At 40.2% G+C, this 22,148-nt stretch overlaps 1 protein-coding gene across 4 annotated transcripts in view; it reads left to right on the forward strand.

Annotated features, from left to right (window-relative positions):
- Positions 1 to 22,148, forward strand: part of FGF12 (fibroblast growth factor 12) — a 631,141-nt gene that overhangs the window by 335,539 nt on the left and 273,454 nt on the right. The window contains exon 1 of one of the 4 annotated variants that reach the window (XM_037838239.1): positions 18,044 to 19,103. The exons of the other annotated variants lie outside the window; for them this stretch is intronic. Within the exon in view, the coding sequence (XP_037694167.1) occupies positions 18,905 to 19,103 (199 nt within the window). The 5' untranslated portion in view covers positions 18,044 to 18,904. Of the gene's footprint in view, positions 1 to 18,043; positions 19,104 to 22,148 lie in introns of those variants that run through there. 4 annotated transcript variants of the gene reach the window in all.

Raw genomic sequence — 22,148 nt, forward strand, 5'->3', positions numbered from 1 at the left:
CCCCCTCTCCTCCTTTCTCCCTTACTTTCCTTCCTTCCAAGACACATTTCATGAGAATGCTTGTTTCTAAAATGAGGAAGTTAGAGTCCCTGCTTTCAAGGAAATCATAGTCTGGTAAAGGAGAAAAGACATGTCTAAGACACTTATCAATATAATACAAGGCAGAAAGCAGTCTTTGCTATGAGAAAGCCTTAAAATACAGGTAAAAGGAGGGATTTTAGAAAAGGGAGGGATCCTGTAGGAGTTCATCAGAGAAGTTGCCAGTGGGAGGATCTTGAGAGGCTTGAACAAGGAAAGCACTTCCACATGACCTAACTTTATAAAACATTACCATACTTTTGTTATTGACTAGAAAAGCACAATTGAAGTTATAAGATATTCTGTGCCTGGTTACCTGAGTGCCTTGGGTTTGCCCTCTGATCCAAGCAAATATAAAATCAAAAGAGATATCTTTTCAGATGCCATCACCTGCTGAAGGCATCAGCAAGTGGCATCAGCTGCTCTGTGAGTGGCTGCAGTAAGTAAGCTGCCTCCCTGCTTCTGGGAAATAACAGAGAAGTGTTCTCACTGCTTCTGGGTTAGCTACATTGATGCGCTGTCAGGACTGTACCAGGGAGTGCACTTCAAGAGATGTCCATTAATTCTCTTTTTAAAAAAGTTTTTGCTTAACATGGTTCTTACATTCCCTATCACAGACACACAGTATTGGGGCACTACAGGAATTAATTGATTTGGAAACTCCTCTCCATATTTCTTTCCCAAATGAGGGTTAACTTTGGATTACTCTGTATTATGTGTTTCTTTTTCCATCCAGATATCACTAATTATCTATTGAAATTCCCAGGCTGATTTCAATTTTTATTTGTATTTTTATGCTCATTGAGTACCTGGAATATGCCTGGCATGTTGTTGGATACTACCACATGCATTGCGTGATGATGTTACACTTATTCTCACCTACTTTGATAGCTCTCTACAAATGTTATCGAAAAGTTCCAGGTGACAACATCATAATAAAAATTGCTACCGTTTATTCAGCATGTGCTATGTGACATGGACCATGCTAAGCAATTAATGTATTTTCTCACTTGTTCCTCAAAATTATTATAATCATAAGCATTTTTATTCCCATTTCAAAGATGATCAGCAGACCAAGGGACAATAAATTACATATCCTAAGTTTCCATGGTTTTTTTAGTTTAAAAACTGAAATTTAAAATAAGTATTCTGAGTATGAGTCAAAAACTCTTCCACTCTTGAGACTGATCCTTTGGAATTCTGATGCTTCTTATGTGAGTGTCTCTCTTTCAAACACAGCTAAGGATAAAAGTAAATGTGTGCACTGTCTCTCCAGCTCTTAATATGGTTACTGGGGTGTTACCATCTTTCTTTTGTATTACACTTTTCATCTCATACAATTCTGAAGTAATTTGGGAAGTTAACAAAAAATATTACTATTCATAATAGATGGGATCATCTCTAGAGTAAAGTGGAACATATGTTTGAATGGCAACACAGACTTCCAAATTTGAATCCTAATGTATTTTCGAAAGTAGCATTAAACATAGTGCAGTGCTCCTGAGTTGCTTCTGGACTTATCTTTTACTTTATACTTTTATTTGTTCGTTTTTAGGTGAGCAAAGAAGATTATGTATTATTTTACTCCCAAACATCCTATGGGGCTCATCACTCAACAAAGTATTTCCCAGCTCTCTGCTCTGCTAGGTGTGACCTAGTAGAAACTGATGGAGGCAATGTCTGAGGTTTTAATTCGGCTGCCTCACCAGAATCAGAGACCATCAGAGCTAAAGCAGACCTTAGGGGACACCAGTCCAGCTCCTCCTTTTACAGATGAGGGGACTGAGGCCCAGGCACAGGAACAAAGGCACAGGGTTTTAGAACACATTGATGGTAGAACCAGGACTATCTCCAAATCTTAGACTACTAGTCCTGTGCCCTTTTTTCATGTGTGACCTTGGGAGTTTGTGAATTTTCTATATCTGTTTTTCTACTTTTGGAAACAGACACGTTGAAAACCTGAGACTTTTCAATAACATTTGTAGATAGCTATATGAGTTGGTATGAGTAAGCATAACATCTTAGAACTTAGTTCTTTTGGAGTTTTGTCTTATGTGCTATTTTTCTCCATTTAGAAAAGTTGTAGTAAAATCCTTCCATCTCCATATAATTTTAGCATACTGAATTTTAGTTTAATGTGATTTAATTTTAATGTAATTAATTTAATCTGATTACTATTAACTTAACATAATCACTTTTATTGGAAGATCCAATAGTAAAAGACTTTATTGGTTAAATCGGGTCACAGTCATCTTCAAAAAGTTTCAATAGCTGTCTCCTTCAAAATGGCACAAATGCCATAGGAATACATTCTATGCCCTAGAGATTTGCCACCAAACTTCCTTTCAAAAGTGAGTTCTACCATATGGCTCTATATATGAACTTTCAATACTCTCCAAATGCTGTTCATTCATCTATTAATTCACTGATTTGTTTGATATATTTATTTTTGTTAATCATGAACTTGGTACCTTATATCTAAAAATGAACAAGATGCACAGGGTTCCTGATCTGGAGGACTTCATAGTCTGACATAACCCCGATGTTTGACCACTGCACTTTTCTTCTCCTGTCCCCTTCTGTTTAGAAGGTCTTTCTTAGCCCTTTCTCTGGGAGTTTGCACCCCACTTATCCTTGCGTGGACAGTTGTCATGTCACCCCTAATGAAATCTTGCAAGTCTCTTTCCCATTTATAAGAGTGGCCCTCTCTAATAAACTTCCCAGCACAAAGCCCACCTCTTGTTAGCATGTGTTTCATGCTGACTGTTAGCACATACAATGCCAAGTTCATCCAATAGACACTAAGTTCTTTGAGGGGAGAAAATGTGTTTTATTTTCTTTCTGTCCCCCAAGCACTAAGCAGTTTGGCCTGCAGTAAGTGCCCAGTGACTGAGAGATGGAAGGATTGATGTAGAAGAAAAGGAAAATAAATACTTTTTTAGGAAATTTGGCACTAGAGCACATTTCTTTCACTCTTTGCCAGTCTCCTTACCTTAACATTTAAATACATGTATTGGACCTGAGTTATTGTTGCAGTGAGCAAACATGACTGTTTACAGCCTCTCCTTTCATGATATGTGATTCAAATTACAGATGTTCGAGACAAAGACAAATTCTTTTCTTCACTAAGTACTCCCTTGGGTGAGTTGTTTTTAAAGATCAGTTACAGGCTATGCATATTCTAGCAATGGTTGCAAGTATTGCATTTAATTGGATCTTTGAAGCCAAAGATGCATATAAGGGGTGAGTTCAATAAAGAGATTATTTATGTGACTATCAGATGCTGCTGCATCTAATACATATATTAAAGGCAGTACCTGTCATGTAATTACCTGGTGAAGAGAACATCTTGAGGCAAGGTTAGTATCCCACCTTTCAGCTCGCCTGTATTCTTGGCATGCTGCACCAGATGTTTTGCCAGCAGCACTACCTGGTGAAGAAAATTCTCATTAGCTTCACAAAAAAGTCTGTATTTTGATGATAATTCTGTGGTTACAAAGAGAATTATGGCTCTTTCACCCTAGGCAATAAACCACTGAGAGAAATTCCTGTTGTTCTAAAGAATGCTGTTTTATTTGAAAATAGATGTTGAACAGAGGAAAAGTGGGCAGTGAGGAGAGACTGAAGAAATGGCTATCTTATATGTTAATTGGGGACATTTTAGGGAAAGCATTAATAGTTTTTTTTTTTTTTTCTGAAGATTTTTAAATTCACTTGATCTTACCTGAAACAGGCAGGTCTAAAGAAAAAAAATAAAGAATTTCAAGTTAGAAGATCAGAGTTCAAGTAGCTAATATCACTATTTACCAGGTGTGCAATCTCAGACATACTCCTTCAGCAGTCGGAGCTTCTGTTCATACATCTGCAAATTGTGCGTACTGCAGTATTTATAATGTCTGCCATACTAGGTGGTTGTGAGGACTGAATGGGAAATGTCTTTCATTATAAACTTTGGCATGCTGTACAAATTTGTTTTTATTTCCTTAGTCTTTGTTTTTTTTTTTTTTTTTTTAAAGATCATCTTTTATTGAAAAAGTAAGCCAGAGAGACAACTCATTTTAGAATCAGGAAGCCTGAGCTGTACTTACGCTTAAGCCACTAATGGTTACATCTTTCTGATCTAAGGGATGTCACATCTTTCTGAGTCTGTAATTCTATAATCGTTAAAATGATGGCATTGACCTAAATGATTCTCAGTGTTCCTTCCCTTCCAGTTATTATGTTCAAGGGTTCTATATCTAAATCTTTGTACTGAAAGTGTACTACATTCATTTTCCAAATGATCCTAAGGAAAAAGTTAAGCTGTTTGCCTGGGCTCTCTCAATAAGCTAACAGCAGTTATGCGTTAAAATGCAAAACCCCTGAACTTGGTGACTTTATGCTGTGATAAGTTACTCTTCCAGACACATACTTATACAGTAGTTCCCTAAGATTGAATACTCTGAAAAGAAAATCGAAGTTGGCATTTTATGGGTATTGCCAGTATAATTTTAAAAAGTCTCATACATTTTACTGACTTTAGGAGCATTGAGTAGCAACCTCACTGCCATCACCACCACCACCATCACCAACACCACCATATAACTGGGAGATAACTAATCTGTTAGTAAGAGGCTGGATCCAGACTTCTTGTGTTCAATGTTGGCCATTCTGCTTACTAGCTGTATCACTTAAGGCAAGTTGCATAACTTCTTTGTTTCTCTGTTTTCTCATCTGTAAAATTGATAATAATAATACCTACTTCATAGGATTTTTATGAGATTTAATATAAATAAAGTGCTTAGACCAGTTCCTGATAAATAATAAGCACTCAAAAATATTTTCTTTAATTATTATTGTTATTTGTCTATAGTTAAATAATTGTTCATCATATTATTCATTATTATTTATCCAGAGTTACAGGGAAGCAGTTTGGGATAAAGGATAACAAAGCATGTTTAGTTCTTCTAGAGGCTAAGGGCATCTAGCTAGAGGCCCAGAGGATGAAGGTATACTAATCACTCTTCCTGCTTTAGTTAAATATCTTGAAGTTACTTTGGAAAATGGAAAGTGAATATATCTTAGCCAGTTTTGTAAAGTAATATGACATTGGTGAAATTTGTGGTGAGAGTCATAGAATTTTAAAGGTGGAAAGAGACCATAGCAATCATCTGGTTGACCTCCCATTTTACGAATGAGAAAACAGAGGCCCAGGAAGGAGGAAAAATTTATCCAAGGCTCCTTCTTGAATAAGTATCATCAGAATGAGAATTGAGCCCTTTTGATTATCAGGCTAGAATCAAGTCCATTAGAACATATTGCCTATGATGACTCTTCACTGTATAATTAACTCTTCATTTTATCTGAATTATTACAAAACTGTTCACCAACAAACACCTAAGATCTTCTGATCATATGGATATTTCACGCAGAAAAAAACAAAAAACCAAAGCCTCTGAAGTCCAACTATGATACAAACAGTTCTATTTTGTTTTGTTCCATCTCCACAAATAAACATTTCATCATTTCTTACTGCTCCTTTGCCACCCACTCAGTCAGAGATGGGGGACCCAGTTTAAACCCAAATTGGTAGAATTTAGCAGCTTCAGAGTATATCATTGGGATTAGAGTCATTTTTTTTTCTCATAAATCTTTGCTACAGGTACTGTACCAAGTAAGTGGTCACATTGCAAATGTTTTGAGTACTTTGGAGGATATACTCCTTTTCTTGTTTAGAATCCCTAAATTGAATGTCACTCAAGGTTCTGGTACCCTTCCAAAAGTAACCTTCCAGTAGAAGACTTAAAACTTAAAAGACCATCAGTTATTCTCTTAACAGTTTCCTGTTTTACAATGAGTGAACTGATGTGCACAAAGGTTAAAGGACCTTTCTAAGGTCACAGAACTTGCTTCTCAAAAAATGTCCACTAATGGGATGTGTGCTTAATCTCCACTTTTAAAGGTAATACTGTGTATGCAGTAAGTTAAAATTTGTCAAATTTCAAAATTTTTCAAGTTTGAATGTTTTGCCTTTTAAACCTCCTAACATCATGAGTCAGTTCACTTTCTAATCTTTATCCATCTTCCTCATTGTGCTTTATAACGTTGAGTTGAGAAATCATTTTGCAAGATTCTTCTCAGTTTGTAGTGTAAGTTTTCTTAAACTGGTTTTCAGTTTTTAAGAGTTGTGATTCTCTTTTTTTCTTTCTAAAAAGTGAAATTTTATAATATAATATATTTTATATTACAATATATTAAAATTGTGTGTATGCATTCTATTTAAATATGTTCTGTCTACTATAAATTGAGTCTCCACATTTCTCTATAACCTGTATAGTGTCCAGGAATGTGCTTGTTACATTGTAGGTGCCTAAGAAATCTGTGCCAGCAGTGTTTACAACACCCATTATATATATCATGCTATATAAAAGGTCAAGTCCTTTGCTTTCTTAATATGGTTTTAGTCTTGATATGCTCCTCTTGACCATCTCCTTAAATCTTGGATCTTGCTTCATCCTTCTGTTGTTTTTTCCCTAGAATTCAGCTTCACCATTCATTCATCCTTACCTAATTTTTTAATCTTTTTTACTTAAAAACAGTTTTCTCAAGTATTATTACTTTGGATGAACCTATAATGATTTTGATTCTCCATCCCAGCCATGCTGTCTATAACTGTTATATAGTCTGTCCATCTCAGTTCTTAGGGCCCTCCTCTTGTAGTGTTTTTCCTGGCCTTGACTTGAATGTCTCTGGTGATGGGGAGCTCACTATTTTGAAATAGTCTATTCCACGGTTGGTTTAGCTTCTGTATATATAACTTCTTCCTTGAATCCCAGTTTGCCTTTGAGCCACACAGAGTATCTATTTTTCTTTTCAGTAAAGGCTCTTCAGACATTTGAAGATAGACATCATTTTACTTAATTTCTCTTTCCCTGGCTCTCATTATTAAAATAGTCCTGCAAAATGGGGCCATGATCACCAAGAAACAAATAGTATGGATGCCTTGGGTTTAGATTCTGGGTGATCTTAACTTGTGGGTTATCTTAACTTCTATAATATTTCAGGAATATAAATGGTCCCCTTGTAACCTCATTTTGTGGATTCATTTTCTAAAAAGGAAGATGAAGAGAACTTTGGATTTGGAGTGAGGTAAACTAGATTAGAATTTTAGACCTGACCTGTACTTCAGATAATTAAACTTTCTGACCTATAGCTTCCTCATTGTAACAAGTGGATAACAATAGCTGCCTTATAGGTATATTGTGAAGATTAGGTCAAATAACCTGTATAGTGTCCAGAACTGTGCTTGTTGCATTGTAGGTGCCTAATAAATCTCAGTTTCACCTCTTTTTCCTACCTTATCCTTCCATTTTAGTCCTTGGCTGCTCAAGCAAATATCATGCAATGAATTGGCTTAAACAATGGGAGATTAATGGCTCATGGTTTTGAGGCTAGGAGAAGTCCAAATCAAGGCTTTATCAAGGCACTCTTTCTTCCTGAAGACTGGTGTTTGGGTCTGGCTACCGACGATCTTTGGTCTTGGGTCCCTGCACTCCTTTGGGTCCTGCACTCCATGGCTTATAAAGGACTCTAGTGATAGGATTAAGGCCCATCCTGATTCAGCTGAGTCACACCTTAACTGAGGTAACCTCATCAAAAGGTCCTACTTATAGTGGGTTCACACTCACAGAAATTGATTAAGTTTAAGAACCTGTTATTCTGGGGTACATAGCTCCAAACCACCACATCTTCCTTTCCCTGAAACACATTTAACCTATACTTTGAACACAGAATTTTCGTTTGGTGTTTGTACATGGTTCAAACTAAAAGGCATAAGATTTGCTTGAAATTATAAGGATACTCTCTAAGGAAAACCCAGCGACTTCTTGACTGAAATCAAACTGTGACTCCCCCAAAGCTGGCAATGGAGGAGAAATTTCATAGCGAGGACTAATTCATCCCACAGATGCACCTTGGAGACTCTCACTAATTATGTCTGTTATTTCCATGGTGCCATGGATTAGGTGACTCTTGATCTAAGTCTTGACATAAAACTTTCCCATTAATTATTAGGCTGCACAACAAAGACTGGGCAGGAACATTACTATAAGACTTTACTGAAGGCCAGGATATAATAAAGGAAAGTACAACATGGAGAGTAATTTATAGCTAACATCTAGTTAACTTGGTATGGTTCACTCTCTGGAGTTCATAGCCTCAGGCCCAGCATCTTAGGACCCCTATAAAATGGTTTTCCTGTCTAGTTTCTGGCCTGATTTCTGTTGGGTAAATGTTCTCTTTCCCTGACAGTCAGCACAACCATAAGCATGGATAGACTACTCAAAATCCAGGTCCCATATTTATGTGATGCCTGAAACTGTGACTTTCCACTCCCTTTAGGGAAGAAGGCTCCCCCCTCCCTAGAATAGTGTGAACTTAACCTAGGATTTTATCAGGGTGGCATCATTAGAAAATAGGCGTTCCATCTCCCTGCTAGATGTAGAAAAGGGATAAGGAAAACACCTACCTAGGTTAAAACCATGTATTTTCACCATATTCCCCAGAAATCTCCTCTTTTTACTATAGACATTACTTAAATGACACTATCAGTGACTGAAGTCATTATCAATAAAAGCATGCCTAAGGTTTTGCATAAATTAAAACTTGAGATTGTTCTTAACCTGAACATTTATTACTTTCAAGTGAAAATTAAATCAATACACTTTAGCAGAGTACCTACTAGATTCAAAATATTGTACTAGATCCTAAAACGAACAAAATTTTAGAATTGTCATTCTTGCCTCAAAATGTGTCTCATCTTATACACAGACCATAAGTAAAATGTTATTTTGTTACTTTTCTTACCATGAAGTCAACATTCTTTTCCTGACTTCTATCCTTAGCAAATAATAAAGGCTTCTGGTTACTTATCTATTAAAGGCCAACAATGGCTACTTCCTTGTGTTGCCCCTTTTTAGGAACTAGAGGAAGAACTGCTCAGGTGAAGAGAAAAGTGTATGCCCCTTCTCCACAGCTGTGCTCTTAGAATATTCAACCAACCAGGAGACAGTTTTCTAGTTTACTTTTAAAGAAGTATCTTTTCTCATGTCTCTAGCTTATTACAACATGTATAAATTATCTAGAATGCATTGATAACCTCATGAGATCCCTTCTAAATAATACTACAAGTTTAAATACTAATATCCTGTCCAAAACATTGCAAAAATACTGTTGTTCCTTAATGTTGCAAATACTGTTTAAAGAAATGAAGTTATACAATCATCTTGTCTCTCCCTTTCTGGATATCTGAGCACTACAATACATATTCATTTATATCTATCTCTATCTATCTATATATTTTGGCTTTAGCAATTAAATTTCATAAACACACAGTCATCTACACTAATGTCCCCTTCATTCCAGATTGCACAGGCTGGAGAGCAAAAAGTTGGCATGGAGGAATATAGTTTTCCATGAAAATGACTAAATGAATGACTTGGAATTTTACTAAATGCTTTCTTCTACTGCCCTAGAATTCATGGATGTTTTCTTGTTGTTTTCTCCAGTTTTCTTGAAGGAAGCTCCTTAATTATTTTTTATTTTTGTTTTGAGCTGTTTGCTTAGCCTGACAAAGCTAATTTAGAGATATCGAAATGAAAGATGTTGTATTTCCATTTTTTTATTTGCACATTCATTCATTCATTCATTCATATTTCTCCTGGTTTCAAAAACCAGTACTTTCTTTTCAATATATTATTTTAGCTAATCTACGTCATACATAGCAGACATTTTACAGGAAAATAAACTTAGGTACAGTCAGGTAACTTGTACAAATTGCTTACTATCAATTGAATACTTTTTTGACTGCACAATTTATTTTTATATAATTCTAAAAACTTAGATCTAGAAATGATCTGCTTGATCGTCTTGAACAGATTACCATTTGATCCCATAACAGTTTTCCCTTTGTGTATTTTAGTTACTTTTAATAAAATCGTACTTAATATCACATACCTACAAACACAGGAGCAGTGGGGTCTTGCACTGTCTACTGTTTTCACCCTTTCCAGTGCTATGTACATGCAGAAGACAAAAATATGAATTTATTGTGATTTTAATAATATATTTTGACTTTCAGTCATGTGCTGGGTGCTGTAAGAGACTGCAATTTCAACAAGATCAATTCTCTGAAAATTTGGGATTTAAAATTAGAAATGAGAGCAACTAGAAATGGTCCATGGAGAAAGCAGCTCAATAAAGATGGGTGACAGCAGAATGTTAGGATTATCAAACCATTTAAGATCATTTTAAGCATATTTGGAGGCTTTAAAAATTGGCTACTCATTCTATCTGATGTGTGTGGGTATCTGTTTTCCTTATTATTATATTCCCTTACTTTCATGAATGTATGTGAGAAAGAAACTATGGGAAGGAGGGTAGGGGAAGAGAAAGAGATATCGGATTGAAATCAAAGCTGAAAATACATGTCTAGATATGGGAGATGAGGTGTGGTCAGAGCAGAAATCTAGGAACCATGTAACCTCTCAGGCTATCAGATTTCAATTAGATTAGATTGAATTTAAGCAGTGCATTTTAAGGGGTGTTGATAAAGCAAAATAATCAACTTGGAAATGTGGAGGCTATCCTTGATTTGGTTGTGTTTGTTTCCTGGGGTCAAAGTAAATGTTCCATTCTTCTCTTTAGGATGATCTATGCATCTGTTTGATTCAAAAAGAGGGGTCAGTGAGACATTTCTGCAAAGAAGATAAACAAATGGCCAATAAGCACATGAAAAGATGCACAACATCATTGATCAGCAGGGAAATGCAAATCAAAACCACAATGGGATACCACTTCACACCCTTCATATTACTGGGAAAAAAAAACCAAACAGAAAATAACAAGTGTTGGTGAAGATGCGAAAAAATTGGAACCCTTATCCATTGTTGGTAGCATTGTAAAATAGTGCAGCCACTGTGGATATCACTTTGGTGGTTCCTTAGAAAATTGAACCTAGAACTACCATATGACCTGGCAATCCCCCTTCTAGGTATATACGCAAAAGAATTGAAAGCAGGGTCTCCAGTAGGTATTTGTACACCAGTGTAAATAGCAACCATATTCACAATAACCAAAACGTGGAAGCAACCAAATTTTCCATCAACAGATGAATAGATTAACAAAATGTGGTATGTACACACAATGGAATAGTGCTTAGCTGTAAAAAGGAATGAATGCTACAACATGGATGAACTTGAAGATATCATGTTGTGTAAAATAAATCAGACTCAAAAAGACAAAAGTTGTGTTATCTCACTCATAAGAAATACCTAGAGTAAGCAAATTTCATAGAGACTGATAGTAGATTAAAGGTTACTAGGGGCCAGTGGGAGAGGCATAGGGGAAGTTATTGCTTAATGGGGGCAGAGTTTCTGTTTGAGGTGATGAAAAAGTTAGGGTAATGGATGTGGGTGTTGGTGGCACAGTATTTTGAATGCAATTAATATCACTGAATTGTATACTTGAAAGTGGTAAAGATGGGAAATGTTGAGTTGTATATGTTACTACAATAAAAAGTTAAAAAAAGAGGGATGAATAGATGAATTAATTCATTAGTTCATTTATTCAAGCATTATTGAGTACTTGTTAAGTGCTAAACACTATTTTGGGCACTGGAAATAGAAAAGTAAACAAAATAGATATGTCCCTGTCCTTACGGATTTTATATTCTAAAGGGGGATCTTCTAGCTAAGTTTCTTTTCTAGAAGGAAGGAATGTGATTGATTAGTGACAGAGGAAATTAGAGAAGGGCTAAAAGGATGGAGAGTGTGTTGTGGCAGGTTTTCTAACATTCTTAATCAGCTGGGAAGGAAAATAACCAAGTGCCAATCTTTGAAGTAGTGCTAGCCACATAATATTTTTTTTTTAGGAATGAGAATGGATGGAATGTGAATTCATCCCCTTATACACTTCTTTAATTTCTATTTTTATTTAGTTTTCCTATGAAGCTCAACTTGAATTATTGAATGTAGAGTGTTTCGAGTTCACACTCCAAGAAGAATCTCAGGGAGCAAAGTGTACTTTCATGGCCAAGAGTGGTAAAGCAAGCCACCACCTTAGCTTCCTGGCCCTAAGAGAGGTAGAAGCTACAGAGGGCGAGGGTTTGAGGCAGCTGTGTCCCCCTCCCTTCCAGCTCATATAATTCACAAGACCCTGCTAGGAGAGCACTAGAGGCTAGTGAACTGAAAGAACATTTGACATTCCTATTTTTGTCTTCTTGTGACCTTAGTTAGGACATGAAAGTCAATGAGGTCAAAAAGTCTGGATTAAAGTCCTAGGTCTCCACTCATCTGTTGTTTGACCTTGGGAGATATGTCTATAAAATTGAGTTATTATTATCTTAAACTTTCATTACAAGGTTTTTGTGAGTCTCAATGAGATGATGATTGAGAAGATGACTTCTAAATAGTAAAGTGCTATTTAAATGTAAAATAATTATATTATTTGATTCATTTTATTACATGATTATCATTATTCATGGTGCTACATTTTTATTCACATGAAATAAAACAGGGAAGTTAAAAGGAAGGCTCTGGAAATAAATTACATGGATGTGAATCTGAGCTCCACCAGTTGTTAGCTGGGTGATCTTGGTTACTTAACCACTCTGTGCCCTAGTTTCTTCATTTATAAAATGGAGATAACAACAGAACCTAACTCACAGGGTTATTGTAAGGATTCAGTGTGTCAGTATTACAATGTCCCTAAAACAGTGCAGGGTACTTAGTATTGGCCACACAGTAGTTATAGCTCATATTTCTAATCAAAATAGGCATTCTCCAAAAATTGATACTTTTTTTACTTGGGCAGCAAAGATACCTCTCTTCATCTGTGTTATAAAGTGGCATTAAATCTATTCTCTCTCTTGTTTTAAGAAGTGATCAAAACCAGATAGACATATAGCATGTAGTAACTCCATTGTTGAATAAAGCACCATAAATGAATCTGTTGTATCAAGGAAGTCACAAATTATTTGAAAGTAATTTTTCATTTTACTTTCACTAGCCTATTTTAACTAAGAATTTGGCAGAGAAAAGAAAAGGGAAGAGCAGCTACTACATGGGATGAAAATTCATGAAGACAGTCTTCTGCCCGTCAAGCTTCCTGGCTGTAACGGAGCCCAGTGAGCCCATATTCACCAGGCTTTGAGTCAGGGGCCTGTTCTCAGGGCAGGATGATGTATGAGTTGAACTAGACTCTTTTGTGTTCCCAACAGACAAGGCTATTGACAGTATTCCACTAATGAAAATTCTGTTTGCCATTACAATGTCAAGGTTAATCATTCATTTCAAGTAGGTTTCCAGCCTTCATTAAATATATGATGTCTGGGAGTAAATGATGACGGTATGAATCACAAGGTATGTTTTCCTGTTTTGGGAAACCTGGATTTTATAGCAGGGACCTGAATTAAATGGATGTTTTAATGACAGCATGTTCATTCTCATGCTTTACATTATTATCACATCCTCTTCTTGAGCCTTGCAAGCAGACTAGAGAAGAAGGTACTGCTAGTTTCATTACCATTAATTTATTTTGCAGATGTAGAGCGGATGAATGATTTGCCGAGGAGCATGTAGCTAGTGGATTGTTAGACAAGAGCCAAGTAAGATCATGATAGGATTAACTGTAAGCTTGTAGAAGGCAGGGAGAATGTAAAGACACGTAGAGTTTCTCCAGTAATTAACACATAGCCCTGAATGCAGTCTGTGCTCAATATAAAGTTTAAAGGGAATGAGTGTAGTAGTCCTAATGATTTAATTTGGGAGTTGAAAAACTTGACCTAAAAATAAAGGTAAGACTATTAACTGTGGTTTTTTTTCCTTCTAAAAAATGGAGATGACCAAAACTGCCCATGTTTAATCTGTTTGACTGGAGGTCAGAATGATAAATGTAACAATATAATTAGCCCTTCAATGTATACCTGGCAACTTTCTCCAAAGTAGTTCAAACTGCTTCTACTCATAATGTTTTACAATTGTAAATGGAAGCTCTTAAGTTGTTCAAGAAAAATGGCATAAAATGAAGGTATTGTTATTCCTGAGATATTGTCCTTTCAAATGTCTAGCTGTTTTCCTTACATCACCAGTAGGTTGATAAACTTTCATTTCTAACTCCAAAATGCAAAGATATCGGAGATGTTCTAGTAGCTGGAAATTTATGAGATTTAGTTACCCAGGAAGGAAAACTATGAATTTCTGGATAGCAAAAGATGAACTTTATTGCTTCTAAGCTGAACAGCCATGGACCTAGGTCCTAGATAACTCCTCAAATGTCTCTATATTTGCCTCTTCTTTTTACTGGGAAAATGGAGTAAATGAAGCAGGTGATGACTTAAGGGGTTAAACAGTTAAAAGGAACTAAGAGTAGCTCCAGTGGCAAGGAAAAAATAAAGTCTATATTGTCTTGTCAAATAAAAATCTCCACATTCTTTTAATAGAGAGCTGAAGACAAAAATAATGCCACTCTCAGAAAGCTGGCATTTATTGTTTTTGTTTTGTTCTTCAGCTGCCTAACTTGATGCTGTCATGTCAAGACAGAGGGGAGAACTTCAAATAGCAACTAATGTCTGCTTTTTTTTTTTTTTTCCCAATCTCTGCCCCCATCACCCCTTTCTATCTTCTGCTTTTACACTGGTTACCTTCTCCATCAAAACATCTTCATTTCACATAAACCCACAGAAAAAAAGTCAGCAATGATCAAAAATTAGAGAACACTCATCCCCTTTTCAGGCCTTTTTTTGGGGCACAGGACTGCAATATTGGGGAATTGTTTCAGATTTTGAGATTTTGGGTTTACATCCCCCTTGTAGTATTATCTACATTGTATGTATATGAAACCTGAATAACTTGTTAATAATTCAAATTCCTGGGCTCTACCCAAGAAGCTCTGAGGAACTACTAGGAATTTGCATTTTTAACAAGCACTGCCAGTGAATCTGATGAATTTTCTTTGAAAAAAATAAACACTGTCATCATCTATTTTACTCAATTGGCATTTTCCAGTTTTCAAAGTGCTTACACATACATATTCAGTTCGGTGAGGTAGATGGAAATGATTATCACTATTTTGAGGATAAGAAAACAGACTCAGAGTTTAGCAATGATTTCCTCAAGGCCTCATTATATCCCTCTTGCCCATGTCTTTGGATACCTACCCTTAGCTGACCTTTTTCTGTTTCTTCCTTTTCCTTGAAGAAGGAAGCCCCCAAAGCCAGCCAGTGCTACCTGTGCCTGTCTTGCTCGAGAATGAGACAAGTCTTCTGGTAGCCAAGGAAAATAATTTTATTTGTGAACTGTGGACATTTCCCTAGTTGGTAGTCCTATGTTGTTCACCAATTGGTTCTAAGTAACCCCCCTTCCCTATGTACATGCACTTTAGAAAATGTGTTCTGCTTCACTTTTGAAGAAAAAAAAATGTACCTATCTATTTATATCTATATCTATATATCTTTTTCACCTGTCTTTTTATGTATTGTTAGAAATGCAGAGAATGAGTCCTCTTATCCTCATTCAGCTACACTGAACTACTACAAGGGATGTGTGTGTTCCCCATTGACAGTTGGGATTCCCCCTCTCTCCTGGGGTGCTTTGCCTATTAAATCCTCCTCCCAGCTGTCATCTTCTCTGTGAGCTCCTGTCTGCTAGCCTCTGAGACTGCTTTTTCCAGCTCCCAGCCAGGAGGCTCAGGGCCCTGAGACACTGTACTTGAACCACACAACCTCATATACTTCAATCCTTCTTATTGCCCAAGTGAATCTCAGCTAGGCCTACAGTTTTAGGCCCACATCTATAGACATCCTGAGGCTCCTCTGGATCCCACATTTATTTTCAGTAGCTTCCAGGGCCTGCATTTTTCTTGCCCTCTAGTAGAGTGTATCCAGCCTACACCTGTCTCTGCTTGGAAATCATCCCTTTGCTCCTTTGTCACCCATTTAATTGAACACTATCCTAGATGCTTAGAGACTTGACTGTGAATGAGGAGGGATTAGGGATTTTTGAAGACAATTTATTGCAGGAGATTGTAAATATAACTAAAAATAGCCACTCCCATACCTTAGCATGAATGGAAAGTGGTTATTCCTTTTGTGTTAAGGAAATCCTTCATGCTGCTTCACTTTGATGACCTTATCTTCTCTGCTGAGTTTTTGGTAAGATCCAGCTGTTATTACAAGCACTTCTGGAGACCTAATTGCACTGGAAAGCTGATTGCTGACTGCCCTTGCTCAAGTCACCTCCTCACCCCACCCCGCAGTATTCTCCCCTCTGTGCAGGGCACTCACTTGGTCCTGTTTAGAGACTCAGTGTGCTTTCTTTCCTTCCAGAAAGAACCAAGAAATCTGGGTTCCAACACTTTTCCCTGTTTCAAAATGAGCTGAAGGTGGGCCTCCAACATGAGGGCCTAAGAGGCCACTGCTACTTTGTCCAGTGTCCACTGTCTTCTTTCCAGAGTATTCTACCTTCTCTAGCTTTTGCAGAGAGGGTGGTCGCGTTCTTTCAGCTCCCCACCCCTAATCCATTCTTTGTGCACACAGAGTCGTTTAACCAGCCGGTAATTGTGTTTTCTCTTGGGGGAGGGACGGGACAGAGCGGACCCGAGCTGCAGTTACCTCGTTCTGCCTCTGAGAATTTCTCATCCAAACCTCAATCACGTAGGATTGCGTAGAGAGGAGAAAAGGGGAGAGACAGAAGACAGAAGTGGGGTGGGGAGAGGGGTGACGAGAGGGAGGAAGGAGAGGGAGTCTGCGAACAGAGGGGGCGAGGGAGGGAGTTGGACCCGAGCTCCGGTAGCCCGCCTCCCAGCCCATCTCCACCTGGGTGCTCGCGCGTTCTGCTGAATCGGCGAGCTGTGCTGGAGGAACTCCGGAGACCGCCAGCTCACCGTCCCACCCGCCGTCTCTGTGGCAGTCGCCCCTGCTTGGAGTTTCCTGCGGAGCTAGCGCTCAAGCCCAGCGAGCTGCCGGGCGGCGGCGCCGGGGAGCCGGTGTGGCTCGGCGCGCCCAGAGCCTCAGCCCATGAATGGGACTCAGTCCTAAGCGCCCCCTCCCGGACCTGGGGAAGCGGCGGCGCGCCAGCGGGGGGCGCCCCGCGAGCCCGCGGCTCTAAGCGGCCACCCGCGTTGCAAGTTGGGCGAATTGGCGGCTGCCCCCACCTGCCTCCTGGACCCGGCCCCGAGTCTGTGTCCGGTTTCGAGGACCCGGGCAGCACGCTCAGCCGCCTCTCGCCGTCGTCCGGAGCGGCCTAGGGGCCCGCCTGCGCCCCCCGGGCCAGACCATGGTGGGCAGCTCAGGCCCGGAGCCGCAGCCGCCGCGAACCTACGTCGCCCGCAGCCAGCCCCGGCCCCACCCGAGCAGACGCGCGGGTGTTCGCTGCGCGCGGGTCACTTCCTTTCTCCGCCGGGATGGGCCGAGCGGGACTGAGTGATCGGCCTTGCGTCCGGCGGGTAATCACCATCTGATCTGCTGACTGTGAGCTGCCGACTGCCGGGGCGCGCGAGTCTGGGGGGGCCCTGGCAGCACGGCAATGACCTGATCCCCAGCCCGCCAGGGCGCCCCTTCCCTCCCTCCTTCGCTCCCTCTGAGCCGGTGCCGAGACTGGCTCGGTGCGGCGGCACCTGGCGGACCATGGCGGGGAGATCCAGTTAAAGGCGTGTCGCTGCCGTGCTGGAGAGGACACTTTCGGCATCGCTGCCTTTTGAGGGGGCTTATTTAAACTACTGAGTCATTCCAGATTTAGGATTCCCTAAATAATCACCAACTGTGCTGGTCTCGTGCCGGAAAGCAAACGAAAAGGGAGAAAGAGCGCCGCTCTCGGGACCCCGCGGATCCCCGGTGCTTATCTCTCCCGGGTTTCTCCCCCAGGGGTGCTTGGCCCTCGAGGATCTCCCTCCCTCCATCCCCCCTTCCAACCCTCCTTCCCCCCTTCCATCACTCCTTCCTTCCCCATTCCTTCTCCCCTCCCACCTCCCTTGCCTCTCGCTCTCTTTGCAGCGCTGCTGGCGGGGAGTCGCGCTCACCGCAGCTGGAAACAGCTGCCCCCGCCCGGCGCCCCTTCCCGCCTCTGGCTAACTGCTCCCGCTTTCGCGCTTCTCGGAATTCCAGAATTCGGGCTGCAGGATCCTGGAGAACCGTAGCCGGTGCGATGCATTCCGTAGACCTCGCCCGGCCGGGACCGACCTCCTAATTTCCAGAACTGCGGGCCGCAGGGAGTTAATTTGCTGCCTACCTACCCTTCTCTCTTGCGGTTGGTGGCTTGTTTTCTAAAGGAACGTTTTATTCACTTTTTAGTATTTTCTACCGGGGACACGCTACCAGCCTCGGTTCGGACACTGCTTTGTAAATGGGTTTTATATGTATGTATGTGTAGAAATACTTTGGACACCATACAACGCCTGCGCCTCTCCAGACGGGTACGGCTTGTTATTTTGGACATTCGTCTTCCACTTGGTACCCCGAACGCAGTGTGACCAAACTCCTCACTGCCCCTTGGACGCCGATTGCCTTGGGGTGCAGGCGTCTAGTTTGCAGGAAGGCTTGGGACCGCCCCGCCCCCGGCGCCAGCGGTCAGGGAAGTTTACATCTGGATTTTCACACATTTTGTCGCCACTGCCCAGACTCTGACTAACCTTGTGGGCGCCGGGTTTTCGGTCCTGCGGCCTCTTCAAATATTAGCACTGCCTCTCCCCAGCCTGCCCTGTCTCTTCGGGCCGCCGAGGTTCTGCCCTCGCCCCGACTGAGCGCGTTCCCGAGGGCGCACGGGAGCCGGGGGCCTGGGGCCCGCGCTAAGCAACCATGGCTGCGGCGATAGCCAGCTCGTTGATCCGGCAGAAGCGGCAGGCGAGGGAGTCCAACAGCGACCGGGTGTCGGCCTCCAAGCGCCGCTCCAGCCCCAGCAAAGACGGGCGCTCCCTGTGCGAGAGGCACGTCCTCGGGGTGTTCAGCAAAGTGCGCTTCTGCAGCGGCCGCAAGAGGCCGGTGAGGCGGAGACCAGGTCAGTAGAAGCCGGGACAGTCGGCTCCCCAGAGGCTGACATCCTCTCTTCCCTTCCGCAAAGCACCTGGGCACCCATGGAAGGGAGCCTGGATTCCTCTTTTCCATTCTAACTTCGCTTCACCCCCAATTTCCAAACATCTCTTTCCACCATCCTCTGCCAGTTAATAGCTTCTCATCCCATATTCAGGAAAACACTTTCTACCTTGCTTCCAAGGTGGATTTGGAATTTGATTACGATGAGACTTACATGTCCCTTGTCCCAAATAGCCTGTAGAGTCCTTGAGGGCAGTGATCACCTCTCTTTCTTACTTTCCCATCCATCCATGCATCCGTCCATCCATCCATCATGCTTAGTATTCTGAGGATCTAAAGATAAAACTTCCTCCTTATATCTTGCATAACTCTTAGCATATTTCTTGACATGATAGGCACTTAGCAGACCCAAGATGCACTTAAATTTCTTGTTTTATTAACTCCCTTCAGCAACACTTGGTATTGCATCTTTCGGGCGTCCCAGTCAATTTCTCACCTCCTGTTTTTCCCACATGCCCTTTTCACTTCCTTTTACACATACCTCCTTTTCCCTATTCTATTCTTCCAACTACACTCGTGGTTTCTAAAGGCTCTTCTTAACTTTCTGTCTTACTCCTCTCACTCTGCACACTCACACTTAGTTTTGTGACATTAAGGGAACAACAAAGTATTCACAGTTTGATCTTGGACTGAGTAAAGGTAACTTCAGAATTATTAGCTATTTTAATGGTTTAGCCTTTCTGAAACTGATATTTCCATGGCCCAAAACTCAAATTGTTGGTTTTTGGTATGTCACTATTTACAAAGAAGAATTGAATGCCTTGAGTTTCAGTGTGATTATTCCCAGCTCAAGCCAGGCCAGTGTTCCTGCAAGGATGAAAACAAAATCGCAGAGGCCCCATTTTCCCACCAGGTATTATTGTTCCTTCTGGGTGTGGCTGCAGGGTCATATGCAATCTGCAGGTACTCTGTTCTTCCTGTGGACAACTGAAAGGAAATATTGTCTAGAAAGGCAGCCTGCTCTGGGATTAGTTGATGTTTTAGATGAGCTGCTTTGTAAGTCTGATTTTGGTGTTCTCTGGGGCTCCAGGAGTGAGGCCCATGGGCTGGGTTCATTGGACTAGGGGAAACACTGGGAAAATCTGGATGAGGGGCTCAGATTTAGTTTAGAACTTTGGGATTAAGTCTTGTGAAGAAGGCTTCTTACCTCATTTGTGATTGTTTTTTTCATGACATTATTCACTCCATAGTGGGGTCATTTTTTAAAATTCCTATTCTGTGATGGTGATAAAATAGTAAATTTCAGGGGTAAACAAACAAACAAAAATTATGATCTGGTAATGATTCAAGGCAGGAGCTACTATAGCCTCTGTTGTTTTACACCCAATTAATATAGTCTGCTAATTTCATAAAGATTTATGCAAAGAACTAGAGTTACCTCTGCACAGTAAATAATTAATATTTGGAGAAAATAAAATCCCTTGCTTTGTTGTGTAGGGATCATTTGGAGGCCATCTTCTCTCAGGGCTTATGTGGTCTAAAAGGGACTTCAAGGCTCTGAATTCAATATGACTCTTATTTCCCAGTTTATGAAATGTGTTCTTGCATTCTAGTTGGGATAGTTATAGGATGTTTGTGAGCAGATCCTGCTTAGCCTCCATAGTTAAAAATAGGTAATAAAAATGATGGATTATGTTTGTGAATGGATAAACTCGCCTTTTCTTTATTAAAGTTGATTTGGAGATGAGCAATTTGCATGGCTTAATTTTGCATGGGGGGAAGGACGGTATTAGTTGCTTCCTTAGCAACTCATTAGAAAATAGAGAATTCAAAGCATTGCTGAGTTTTCTTCAGTGTTCATTTAATCTTCTCTTTTTCCTCTACTTAGTGTGCACCTTGGCAGAGAGGATCTTGACTGGTGATTTGCCTTAGCTGAAGTATCACAGTACCAATCCAAACAGACAGATGGCAGGAACTGTCATGCCATTCCCACTGCAAGGGCATCATGTGTGTACCTGTACACCATGGACCTCGGTGTGTTCTGAAGTTTGGTTTAGAAGAATGGGAGTGTGGGGTGCAGAAAAGCTTTTTAGGAAGATGATAGTGTGCTATTATCGTTACTAACAAAGCCAAATAATTAATCTGTTGATTTGCTGTCAGCAACCATGATTCACATAGCATGGGATGAGCCTATTTATAGAGAGATAGCACCTTCCACATCTTAATTCCAAAGAGGATTCTTTATCTGGATTAGGGTAAAGTTGCTAAATGCCTAAAAAAATGTTAAAGAAAACCCATTTGAGGAAATCTGTTTTATAAGCACTTTGATGCTATGTTCCTTTAATATTTGAGTTATTCTTGAAATCACTAGTCCTTCTAAGCCACATCCTTGTGAATTACAAACTGAGTCACAAATGGTGAAGAGGTGAAATGGATTCACTTGTCCTGATAAAGAATTTGCCTTCTGAATTTCTGTTATTAAGACACTTTCCTATGACCAGACTTTCTATGGGAGTGAGGCTGAAGCAGTGAGTCCAAGCTAAGTGTATGAAGGGAACTGCATGGTTGTATTTTTTATTTCAGTGTTGACACATTAAGTGTCTCAAATTTCTTAGTTCACCAAGTTCTAATATGTGCAATGTTGGAACTTTATAAGAACAACAGGAATATTGAAATTATCATGATAAAGGGTTCAGATTTTAAAATCTCAGTTCATGGAATTAAAATATGAATTATGGGCCCCATGCATGTTGGAGGCTTTGTGAACGCCATCCCTGGATCACAAAGTGAGCACAGACTGGGATTATACAGTGAAATCCTTACCTTCATAGACGAGAAACCCTAGAACTACAGCAAGCTTGTGGTTTACACAAGGTTATATAGCTTGGTTGTGGTAAAAGTGGGACTTAAACTAGATTCAGTTGATTCTTCTTGCCTGTGCTCTTCCCAATACAACACAGAAAAATGTAGTATGAAGAACTGGGCGTCCTCTATCAAATGATGGAAATAA

The sequence above is a fragment of the Choloepus didactylus genome, chromosome 1 (assembly GCF_015220235.1).
Source record: "Choloepus didactylus isolate mChoDid1 chromosome 1, mChoDid1.pri, whole genome shotgun sequence".
Lineage (NCBI taxonomy): Eukaryota > Metazoa > Chordata > Mammalia > Pilosa > Megalonychidae > Choloepus > Choloepus didactylus.